General features: G+C 41.7%; 1 protein-coding gene across 1 annotated transcript in view; it reads right to left on the bottom strand.

Moving 5' to 3' along the window:
- Positions 1–12,269, bottom strand: part of SLC9A9 (solute carrier family 9 member A9) — a 630,868-nt gene that overhangs the window by 326,275 nt on the left and 292,324 nt on the right. Inside the window, exons 7-8 of the mRNA XM_054700753.1 lie at positions 3,281–3,419; positions 217–322 (exon numbers count right to left, since the gene is read on the bottom strand). Coding sequence (XP_054556728.1) covers positions 217–322; positions 3,281–3,419 — 245 coding nt within the window. The remainder of the gene's footprint in view (positions 1–216; positions 323–3,280; positions 3,420–12,269) is intronic.

Here is a 12,269-nt window from a genome sequence, read left to right as displayed (position 1 = left end):
GGAAATGGCATTTTGGAGAATTTCGGTGAAGTTGTTGAGTACCAAATGCATGTGTTATCATTATTTTTCTCCCTCAGGTGCCCAGGAGAGGCAGATTCAGGCACAAACCTATATTTAGAGACTCCATTTCACCTCTTGCAGGAACAGAGTGGAGTCCACCCAGGGACACACACACTTATTCACACATCCAGCTCTTTTGCTGGATGAAGCACTGACCTGTTAGGCCGGCGGCCTCGGCAGACAGGAAGGCACTCCAAGACAAGAGGAAAAACAGGCCTGTCTCCAGCATCGGGAACTCACACAGTTTGGTAAATTTGGTCAAGTGACAAAAACGTGTTAAGGAAAACATCAACTGCTTTGGACATAAATTTCCTTCTTGACTGAGAAAAATGAACTGCGTTGTGACACTTCTAGAATAAGAGAACTGATTTTCATACCTGACTGGAAGGTTGTAACTCTCACTGGGATCTACTTCAAAGGCTAGCATGAGCTTCATGGGGGGCTGAGCACGCTGGAATAAACACAAGCTTCTGTTCAAATTAAAAAAAAAAGTGTCTTACTAAGAGATAATATCAACTAACTGTGGGTACAAAATCCTTTGGCTGGGCTTCAACACTTGGGGTGTGCCCCTCAGGAGGCAGCAGCAGATCTGGGAAAGAAAAGGCAAGGAGAGCGTGACTGAGGTGGGGGTACAGTAAGAGCATCGGCTGTTCCCTGGGGAGTGCTAGTCTGTGGACAGATGACTTTGATGAAACTGCTCTCCTAGAGATGGAAATTGGATCAGAAGGAAATTTATGTTCAGTGATAGGGCAACTGCTTAGGCCTCTTGGTAGAAGTAGGATGAAGGAAAGACATGTTATTTCTAGGTCAATCGAGATACCCTTTGGCAGGCAATGGCTCATTTTACCTGGGATGATGATTGATAGTCTATAAATTGCAAATAGAAGAAAGGCATAGTGATCCCAGTCATGCAGCGGATGTGTTATGGAGAGAGATGATCAGGAATGTAGGATTGATGCAAAAGGGTTACTTTGCAATTGTATAGTATATGTGTGTGTGTGTGCTATACATATATATATATATGTATACTGAATATATATATATGCTGTATGTGCAGTCATATATATAGATGTAGATGTAGATATTTTGTTGCATTTTTTATTCCTCTAGAATTTTTTATTCCTCACATTAGGAGATGTTAGACAGAAAACCAGAACAGACCATGACAATTTAGTAGTAGTCCATGACTCCTGGGCTGGAAAATCTTCATCTTAGGGTTAGCTCCATCAGTCACTGGCTATGTGATTTCTGAGCAGTATGTTAACCCTTCTGGGACTAATTCCTATCCTACGTGAACTGGCAATAAGAAGAATACATAGTCCTAGAGTGTGGAGAATAAAATGAGGTGAAGCATATTAAAAATGTTTTGTAAAGTCTTAGAAAGGACAAAATATCAAAAATACAGAATTATTTGGTAGTTAGGAATATATAGATTCTAGAAGTCAGTTCCACAGGGGCGCCTATTTCATGGTGTCAGCTTACACAAACAGTTACGTATGATAAAATCATGGTGAATATTAACTGAGATATTTCATATAAAACAAACAGCAGAGGGCCTGACATATTACAGGTACTGTTTAGATTAGTGATCATTATTTTTGTTAGAAATCAGCCCTTTTTTCAATTTATTTAATTTCTATCAATAAAGACGACATTCTCCAGAGTTTCCAGGACAATAATTTGGATAAAGAGGTCTTTATTCTCTTCTATTCTTTGTCTCTTATAACCAACCAATAATTAAGTCTTCAAGATTCTTTCCTCTAAAACCTGGTCCCCTGCCTGATGTTTCCCCCACAGTTCATCATCACACTTTCCATCTATTCTAATCATTCTCCTTTTCTGAATCATCTTATATACCAATTCTTCATTTATGTCATAAAATGAAGAAACCTCCACAAGCCAACTCGATCCCATCTCTGTCCCCTCAGCTCACCATTCTGGACATTCTGGTCTTCTCAAGCACATGTGTCAAATGTTCTATCAGTCCCATCTCCACACCTTAATGAATTCTTGTCTTCTGAGTGTGTAGCCTTAGCTTTTAGCCTACCTTTCAGGCAAATCCAAGTCCCACTCTGCACGCTGTGCTGCTTTTAAAATTATTTTCCAGAAAAGGTTGGCAACTCATCTATTGAACTATTATAGTCACAGTGTCATTTGAATTTTTATAGTTGTAATAAATTGGCTATGGTCTTGGAATTCACTTTTTATCCAACTCTTATTGTAGAGCTTGTCTTTCCATGTTTAGTTGAAGACAGACTAGTTGAAGACAAGACCCATGTTTTAAACATTTTCTGATTATTTTTGAAATCTTAGTAGAACCTAACTCTTTAGCAACTACTCAGTGAATCTCTGGGCCAGTCTCCAATAGAAAAAGATTTTGCTTTCTTTGTCTGAGACCATGATGCTTCTTGTATCCTGTTCCCTCTCTTTTCCCCAAGATGTTTGACCCTTGATTCTTTGCTCAGTCTCTTCTTGGTGACCTTCATTTAGCCCTCACACTTGGCATTGGTCTTTTGGCTTTCTTCCTCAATTGCGACTTACTTTTGTCCATCTGAATGCTCTGAGTGATCAATCCATGACACCAACCTCATTCTGTGACTCAAATCTTCTAGAAACTCTAGCTGTCCTCCCACGCTATACTCCCTAAACAAAAGAGGGAATGTGAAACACCATTGCCCGATGTGGCAAGCATGTCATTTCTACATTGTTTTTTGGTCCCCTTCTATAAAATAGCTTTGGAAACTTACTTAAACCCACATTCATCTTTGACTTAGCCACTGCCATGAGCTAGTGATTGACACAAGTATGAAAAGGAGGCAGAGAATATCCAGTTTATCACTCCCAATCAATCCTGTCTCATTCTTGACTTTGAATCTCCAGTTCTTCCCCTTGACCCTAGTATAGCCAATCCTGATGTCTATGTGTCTACCTATTTTCCAAGTTGGTAACTTTCTTAAGACTCTAGATAGCCTAGGTCAGACAGTATCAGTAATACTAAAACTAGTTTTGAATAAGGAAAGAGCCTAGTCCCTTCTGCCACTGGTACCAATTACGGCCTAAGAAAGACTGAGAACCAGAATGGCTCCAGCAGCATTTTATCACACTTGAATTAGAAAATGTAGTCATTTTCTGGCCTGGAGGTTGCCCATACTCAGAAACATCCCAGGGACTTTAACAGTTCGTAACACTTCCCAGTTTTCTATGAACAGACAAAGGATATCAGTGCTGTGACAACTGCATATGCAGACCCCATTGCAAATGAGCCCGCGAAGATCCCCAGGAAATTTCCCACGGACTGGAAGAATGCCGCTGCATCAAATGCATTTGGGTTCTCCTTGGGACTGTAAATGGAGATAGAGCTGAAATGAGAAGAGGGTGAGGATTAGTCGACAACTTCCATTTTATAATCCAAATGCCAGAGGTCAGAGCTAGCACCCACTTTCGGCATGGGTGCCTTCTCCCATAAAAGTTAGGTGTTGCTGGAAAGAGTTTAGGAGGAACAGATGAGACAGGGAAAGGAAGAAAGCTTCCTCTTTACTTACAGCCCAATCCCATGGTATCCATATATTGCTGCCAGTCAGTAAACATTTTTATATCGGAAGGGTTGTAAAGAATTTTGTTTCTGAGCAAACTAGGCATTAAAACATGGTAGGTGTATAAGGAATCTGCTGAGGAGATAGATAACTGTGAATTATTTAGTGGCCATATGTCTTTAGTGCTGTTATATATTCACAAATGTTCCTGATAAAAAGTGCACTTTTATGGCCTGTGCACAAATGGGCAATACAAATCATAGCCTGCACAAAATATTCTGCTGTGATCTTGTCATAAACCACAAAACATTGCTCGTCTCCAGTGTAACCCTTCAGAAACAGAGCCAGACCATGTTCAGAGCGTCCTGGTAATAATCCCCAGGGAGAGACAAAACCCTCATTTTCCCACTGAAACAAATGGCAGCAGCTGCCCGAGGTCATCTTTTATACCCTAATTCTGGTGACTGTCAACATGTTCATTTCCATAGAAAAAAATCAATCTTCCAATAGGCAGTCTGTTCACTTAAATATTTTTGAGGACATCATCTTTACTATTTTTTTGTAAATCAGGGCCTGAAATCCCTCAGTGGTAATATGAAGGACGAGTTCATATTTTAGGAAAAACATGAACTCCATATTGTAGCATTAAAATGAACAGATGTATGAGAACCGGTAACTTTGAGGCGACTAATGAAGACACATTTCAGTTGCTGCTTGTTGTTGTTGCAGTTTTTATTTTAATATGAGCTCTTTAAAACTAATCAGGAAAAGTCAAGAATTTTGCAATAAGTTCTATAAGGGACTTTACAGCAGTGCAGAGAGTATCAAGTACACTAAACACAATGACTGGAGATTAGGATGGATTTTAAGAGACATAAATTCATCTTTTATGGTTTGGATGATTTGAGCATGTTAACCTTCTGAAGTAACTTTTATATCTAGAAACTAGTTAAGAGAGAAGAGTAGGGGGTGTGGATACCAATGCTCCTACAGGAAGATATGTGGCTTAAAAAAAGGTACTTTCAAATGTTCTTAGCTTTTTCCCTAGATGTCTTAAAATCCCTAAAGTAGGCCAAACACTTCTGCTTTGATCATGTAATTGGATAAGGAAGATGAATGTGGATCTCGAATGGAACTCTGAAATGTATGCAAGGAAAGGATTGTCTTTGAAGTTTTTTACCTTTTGTAAAGTGTTGTGCTTTGCAGAAAAAGGAAAAGTAAACTCATATTTGCTCCTTTGTACATGAAAGTTCTGGGAAAGGGATTAAACCCCATTGCTGTTATGAAACTTGGTGCCCATAGCTGCAAAGATTGAGGGATGTGTGAGGAGACATTCACGAGCATATTTCGTCATTGCAAAAAAGAAACAACAATGAGAAAGCTTCTGTTTGTATTGCTTTTCAAATAAAGTTTTGTTTTCTTTTTCATGCAATAACCCAGCTTTGTAAATAATTTGGTCAATTCCTGAAGCCACTACCTATTGATCTGACCAGGCACCTCTTCACCAGCAACTCCACCTCCACACTCCTCCCCTAAACTGTTTTCTCTATCTTGAAGTTTTCCCAACTTAACTCACTATCATCACATCACCTGGCCATAGCCTGTACCACTGTTAATAGGTAGTGTGTTTCTTTAAGTCAACTCATTTTTATCCAAACTCAAGAGCTTTTATTAAAGAACTTTCATGAAATCATAATTTTGATGTCTAATTATATTTCTTTTTTAAATACATATGAGATGGTATAATTACTCAATTTGAAAAGAAAAAAGAAAATTTAACTGTGCATCACCTAAAATCATCTGAGTTATTGCACTTGTTCTCAGTCTGCATTTGGGGAAAGGTTCTTTTCCAGGGCACTGATCCCCACCCAACAGATGACAGTCAAACTTCATACCCTACCTGTGATATTTGACTTAACTGAAGGGAATGCTTAATTCCTCTAGATCTATGGAGATGTGTCCATTGAATTTGATGCCCCTTAAATTACCCAGAATGCATGTGCTGGGTCCCCACTATGGGCCAATTGATGCATTGAGTGTAGGATGTTGGAGGCCAGCAGGGAAGGGAATAGATTAGAAGAGAAGCAGAATATGGTTCAACATTTTATTCAAATTTTGCAGGGCATATCTAAGCAAAGAATCCTAAGTTTAGATGACTGCTAGCTCTTTTTTCTATTTTTTAATTTTTTTTTAAGATTTATTTATTTATTCATACAAGCACTGGATACAGCCAGAAGCGCGGGAGGGCGAGAGAATCCACCAGAGCCAGAGCGGGGAGCAGAGCAGGCAGAAGGACCGAAGTACACTGCTGAGGGGAGCAGCGGGCGGCAGGAGAGGTCTGCGCACCATGTGGGACCCTCCTCCAGTGGTCGGGGAGCAGCCGGGGATCGAACCGGCACTGCAGAGGCTGCGGGCAGCCTCGCAACCCAGCACTCAACAGCTGCGCCAACGGGGAGGCCCGCTCTTTTTTAAAAAAAAGATTTATTTATGCATGTATGCATGCAAGAACTGGAGTACAGGCCAGAGATGTGGGGTAGTGGTGAGAGGATTCACCAAAGACAGAGTGGGGAAAACAGGCAGATCTACTGAGATACACTACTGAGGGGAGCAGCAGGTGAGACAGGAGAGGTCTGCTGGGCCATGTGGCTAGCTCCCTTGCTGGCTGAGGCTTGAACTCAGCCGGGGATTGAACTGGTGCTGCAGAGGCTGCGGATAGCTTCACACTACTGTGGTTAACCCCTTGCGCCACCAAGGAGGCCCTGACAGCTAGTTCTAATCACAGATGCTGAGTGTAGTTTTGTGAGAGATAGATATTTAATTGAGCAAATGAGGAAAGGGCACTATTTTAGAACAGGCTAGATGGCATTTAAGCAAGGCGGCGAGTCAGGAACGAGGATGTGGGGAGGGCACTCCCGGCATTGGAAGAACATAACAAAGGCAAGGAGTGGGTAACTTGAGGCGCAACACAGAGAACATGTGTGCGGGCACCTGTTCAGGGGTCGAGGTGGGTAGGCAGTACCACTCAGAGCTTTAAATTCCATGTTAGGGATCTACAAAAGTCCTTCTGTTTCCATAATTTGGTCCTCTTTTGCCTTCACTATAACTTAATTGATTTTATAACATCTCTGCAAAGGCAAACAGGGCAAGCAATAATATTTCCTCCTTTCCTTTTATTTTTAATAAGAAATAAACTGGTGAATAGAGAAAGTAAGATCATACACCTAAAGTTCAAAGTGTAGATTTCTTGTTTTCTCTCTCAACAAAAGGGGTATCTTACGGAAAGGAAACATGAACCCAGGTGAGGGGAGCAGAGTGAATGTTGCACTGACTGTCCGGGCACTAGCAGTTCAGGTACTGGAATCTTTAATTTCATGCCTGAAAGGAACTCGGGCAGCACCTTCCTGTACACAATGACGACAGCCAGGTTTGTCTCCGGGGCCACGGCACCCCCTCTTTCATCCATTAGCAGGATGACTCAGGACTCTTGGCTAAAATCTTTCATACCTGGCTCTTGCTCCTCAAGTTTGCTGGGCCTGGCCCATATCCTGTCACTCTTTGTGTGCCCAGAAAACGGCTTGATGCTGGGAAGTTATAGAAAGGTTGATGGAATCAAGTCAGGATGACTAGAAAGTAAAAGGGAAAACAGGGAAAATGGCAGGAAAAAAGAAGGCTCACAAAAGCTGATCATCTCCTGAAATGAGTCATCACCTACAAAATATTTTATTAGATGTTGACTCTGCAGTCCCGTGATATGTATGTTCATTGTCATCAGTGTAAGCCTGAGGGTGACAGTGAGCCTATTAACTTGAATCTCAAAGAACTGACCCTCAAGAGTTCTAGGGCCTAAATAAGTTGCTTCATCGAGCTCGTGCTCAGGTCATCATCTATAAAATAGAAATAATAATAGTACTTATCCTGCAGAAATGTGAGAGGAGACGAGGTACACTTACAACACATATGCATAATTATGGATTATGAGGCCATTCATTGAGTGTTTATTATGTACATCAGCTCACAATGAATGTTGATGCTCATCGCTGTCATTAACCACATTCTGCTGGGAACTTCCACTAGCCTCACAGAGACAGGCGCAGTGTGGTGACTGCACCAGCCTCGGTTCCAGCTATAAGCAAAGGGGATGTAGCTCCCTTCCCAGCACCTCATGTTTGGAGATTTCTGCAGTGGGGCCAGTGACTTTCACATAGGAACTGGAGGGTCCTTAGGGAGCAAGTGCAGGGGGCAGGTGCCCCAGGGAAATGGCCATAGGAATGTCACTAACCAGTTGTCCCATTTTGTGCCAGCTCTTGGCTCTGTGGCTCAAGGAAGCAGGGAGCATCCTCAACAGCCTGAGCAGGGGTCTGCCCAGGGAGGACCACAGACACAGAGACTGAGCCTGAGCCGCATTCCTCAGGTGTAGTGGGGACTGGACTGCGAGCAGAGCCCTCAGGCTTCTGGGCAGAAATGGCCAAGAAAGCTGGGGCCTGTAACTGAAGTAGGTGACATCTGTCCCCACTGCCAAGATTCTAAGAAGCTGTTCCTCCAGGCTCTACCTTCTGGTGAAGGAGCACCATTTCAGGTGCAACACAGCCTCTGGAGTACAGAGCAGCTGGGCAAGGGTGCTTTTCTGAAGCAATCGTTTTTTTTTTTTTTTTTTTTCCCACCTGTGTGTGGGGTTTTCCATCTTCAATCAATAAAAGAAGAAATACAAATTTGCAAATTAAAAAAAAAAATTCATGCAGAGAAGAACTGGGATACAGGCCAGAGGTGTGGGGGCATGAGAGGATTCACCAGAGACAGAGTGGGGAACAGAACAGGCAGATTTTAGTGAAATACACTGCTGAGGGGAGCAGCAGGTGAGACAGGACAGGTCTGCTGTGCCATGTAGGTTAGCTCCCTGTCCGGAGATCACACTCAGGCTGTAGCAGTGGTAGCACTGAGACTTAACCCCTAGGCCACCAGGGAAGCCCAAGTTCTGCAATTTCAGCCTTTTGGACTTAAAAGGAATATTTTTCTGCCACAAGAGAGATGCTTGAACCTTATTGGATGCAAATACCACAGAGAAGAGAGTAGGAAAAGAGGAAGTGGACTTTCTACTATCCTGTGTGGTTAATCCATGTGTTTCTTGGGGACACCACTCTGAATAGCCACTGTTTGTAGCATAAGCTCCTGAAGATGGATCTATAATCCCCATATTTCTGGGAAAGAATATTTGAGTTGGATAGAACCAATATCCTTGAAAATGACATAACCAGAGGTACATAGTGGGGTTTTGAATATTCAGCTCATAAATTGGAAATAAGTCCAGGATATTGACTCATTCTGAGAACAGATTATTCAGCAAAAACTAGTGTGATCATAGTGTATTGCATGCATTCTCAGAAATAAATAGGTACACTATCTTTTTTGCAAAAACTATGAAATGGATGAAAAAACCTAAATTCCTTTGATGAAACCTACACAAATTGGAGCATGTTGTTTAGTGTATTATTTAAGACTTAAAGACACAGTCATGACTACAGTGTTTCTCAACAAATCATCTTTTCGTTGTCATGATGCTTCTGCGAGGAGCTGCCTGGCAGTTTTGGGAGTGTTAAGAGCTTAGAATTTGAATCTGAGATCTGGGTGCAAATCTCAGCTCTGCCATGTACTGGTGGTGTGATTCGGAGCAAGTTACTTAAACTATATATACCTCAGTTTCCTATAGAGTAAGGATGATAATAATAGTACCTATCACATAAGGTTGCTATGAGAACAAAATGAATTAACATTTATAAAGCACTTCAAGTGGTAGCTAGGGGGTAGGAACTAGGCAAACATTTCTTATATAAAATCAGTCTTCTTCAAATAATGTGTCTTTCCTCCTCTTCCTCTTCTTGCTCCTTCTCTTTTTTTTCCCTCTTAAACAGAGTTTGGCTTAGTTCTCAAATATCTTAAATTAGATGAACTACCAACACCTTGGCTGAAACAGAAGGGAGATGTCATCACTTAGGTCTCTTACATTTTGACTGGTCCCTGATCTGGGATCTCTGGCTATCAGGGATAATTTGATCATAGAAATTGCTTTGTGTAGAATTTGAGGAGCATAAACTCTCAATAAATGTTAGTGGTGAAAAAGGAGAGCGAGAAGCAGGCAGAGTGAGGATGGTTGAAAGGGAAAAGAGAAAAAGGTACTGCAAGGATGCTAAGAGTGACAATGAGGTGCTAAGTCTGGAAACATTCTATAAATGATATCCCCATCACAACCCCAATACCAGCCTCTGGCCACCTTCCCATTCTGGACCCTACTGAGCCACGTGTCTCGAGATTCTTGTAATCTTTCTTGAGATCACCCAGTATGTAACATTTTCTGTGATTCTTCACTGCCAGTGCTAACATGTTTTGCTTTGCAATTACTCACAGAAATGACCCAAGGTCCCAGCCAGCTGTTCTTTCACAGGGATGCCCTCCACTGACTGGTCCTCCCAACTCCCACAGCCCACCACTGTCCTGGGCACCCCATCAAAACATCTGCTTCTCTGTCCCCCAGCCCAGTCTCACCTCCTCTGTCAACTTGAAAAGTTTTTGCAGGAAAGTATTAACCAAACACACTGTGTCCTTTTCATGATTTGGATGAATTTAAACACCAAAATAAAAAATGAAAAAAAGGTTACTGTAGCCAACAATCTATCAAAAAACTTTCCATTTTCAATGCCAGCTCTTTAATCCCTAACAAACAATTTTCTAACTACTGACATGGTTTATTAGAATTCTTGATTAGTTATATATATATGAAATTTTTTTTTTTTCCCTTTCCAATCACTCTCCAACTGTACTACATTGAATCCTTCTTTGTGCCGGGTGTGTGATTCCATTAATGAAGCCTTGGTCAAATTCTGTTATTCAAGTCCCTTCAGTCATTTAAACTTAGTGAAGTCCAGCTTAAAATCCAAATCTTCAAAGCATGATTCTTCTTTCTACAGAATATTCTAGAACAATAGTAAAGATGTTTCAGAACGGAAACGGATCAGTGGAGGCATTCCTCTTCCTCTCTCTGATGTTGGACTCATGGGAGAAGGATGGGGACCAAGTTCTCCACCTCATATGGTTGATTATTTGTCCATGGTGGACAGAAATCTCTGGCCTCACTGTTGTGCCTATTTGATCCTGCTCTCGTGCACCTCTACTGACATCGTATTGCCTCCATTCTGTTGAAAACTACCTCATAGGCGTCATTCACTCTTCCATCTGTTCTACTACCTATATATTCATTCCCAGCCCCTTTCTGTGACTTGGATCCAGGGCAGCTTGCACAGGTTGGGGGGCTCTCATCTCTCTTGACCTCCAGTTTCCTTAATTTGGGACTCCTATAGCACCCTTCACAGGTCATGGAGTACCAGACTGGCATGCTCACCTTGTCCACTCTCCAGACACAGCAAACCAGGGAGTCATCAGGTCCTGATAAAATAGGCAATTCTAGTTGGTGTCTCAGAAATCTCTAGGCCAGTCCTTGTGTTCTTATGAGCTTCTACTCTGAAGAGATGTATCCAAGCATCCCCTTTCTTTGCTATAACTTGCTACTGTACGAAGCTTACTTACCTGGGGAATGAGCCACTGGCTGCTTCTTTCAGGGAGCCCCTGTCTATGTAATTGTAGCAGAATCCTTTCCAGTTGACTGAGGGGAGAGGAAACACCCCCACGGAAAAGAGAAACAACTTCACACTCAAATGCTGCAATTTCTATAAGGATGACCCTCTTCCTTCCCCATGACTTTCATATATTTATTTTGAAGTGAAGAAGAGGGGTTGGGGGCTGGTGGAAATGAGACTGATTCTATTTCCAAGAAGCCAGTTAGGAGGTGTGTGGTCCCAATTACTGGGGATTCCTGCCCATCTACATACACAGCCTTTTAGTAACTTTTATTTTCTGGAAAACAGGAAAAGGCCTATATATTGACATGCCCTCTGACCTATGTCAGGGTACTTCTGGTTTCTTTTCTACCCATCTAGTTTGTTTTGTCATTCTGCTTTGAAGGATACATTTTAAAGAGAAACACAATATACAGAGGCAGTGAAAATTTGTAAAAGCTGCTCTATTTAGTTGGCTCTACGTGCTTCAGGTATGAAACACAGTAGAAAACACACACACACACACACACACACACATGCACTTAATTACAGTGCTATTTTGTGTTTAAAATTCTTAATCCTTAACAGAAGAAAAAGAGAAACAAGTGAATCCTTATCTATTATTTATCATTTAATAACTATACCAACCTGCCCTTTATCAAGAAGTTGCTTAATTATGAATAAGGAATTGATTTTTATGGGGCCAAGAATTGTGTGTACACATTGGAATTCACTCTGGCATCTGCCTGCCCATTATTCTGGCTTATGTTCTGCCAAAGGCCAATGAAACTCTGTCAAGAGAACCTGCTGTAAAACATAATGACTTCAGGAATTGGGGGCATTCCAGGCACCCTGGGAGGTTAGAAGAGCTGCCTCTTAATAATAAGAGGTTCTGGCCAAAAGTTTGCTGAGCTTGAGTTAGAACCATAGGGTTTCACCTTCCCAAGGGCCAACAGCCCTGCAGGGTAGAGCGTGTGTTTGGGAAGGCTTATTAATTAACTCTTTCTGTTTCTGGGGGACTGTTTAGCTAATGATTGCTCCCTAAGAATCCAAATCAGAGTGATTTTCCAAA

This window comes from Talpa occidentalis, unplaced genomic scaffold (assembly GCF_014898055.3).
Source record: "Talpa occidentalis isolate TD23 unplaced genomic scaffold, MPIMG_talOcc4v2.1 talOcc4.4, whole genome shotgun sequence".
Classification (NCBI taxonomy): domain Eukaryota; kingdom Metazoa; phylum Chordata; class Mammalia; order Eulipotyphla; family Talpidae; genus Talpa; species Talpa occidentalis.
Note: the sequence above shows the minus strand (reverse complement) of the source record. Positions and strands in the feature narration are given on the sequence as shown.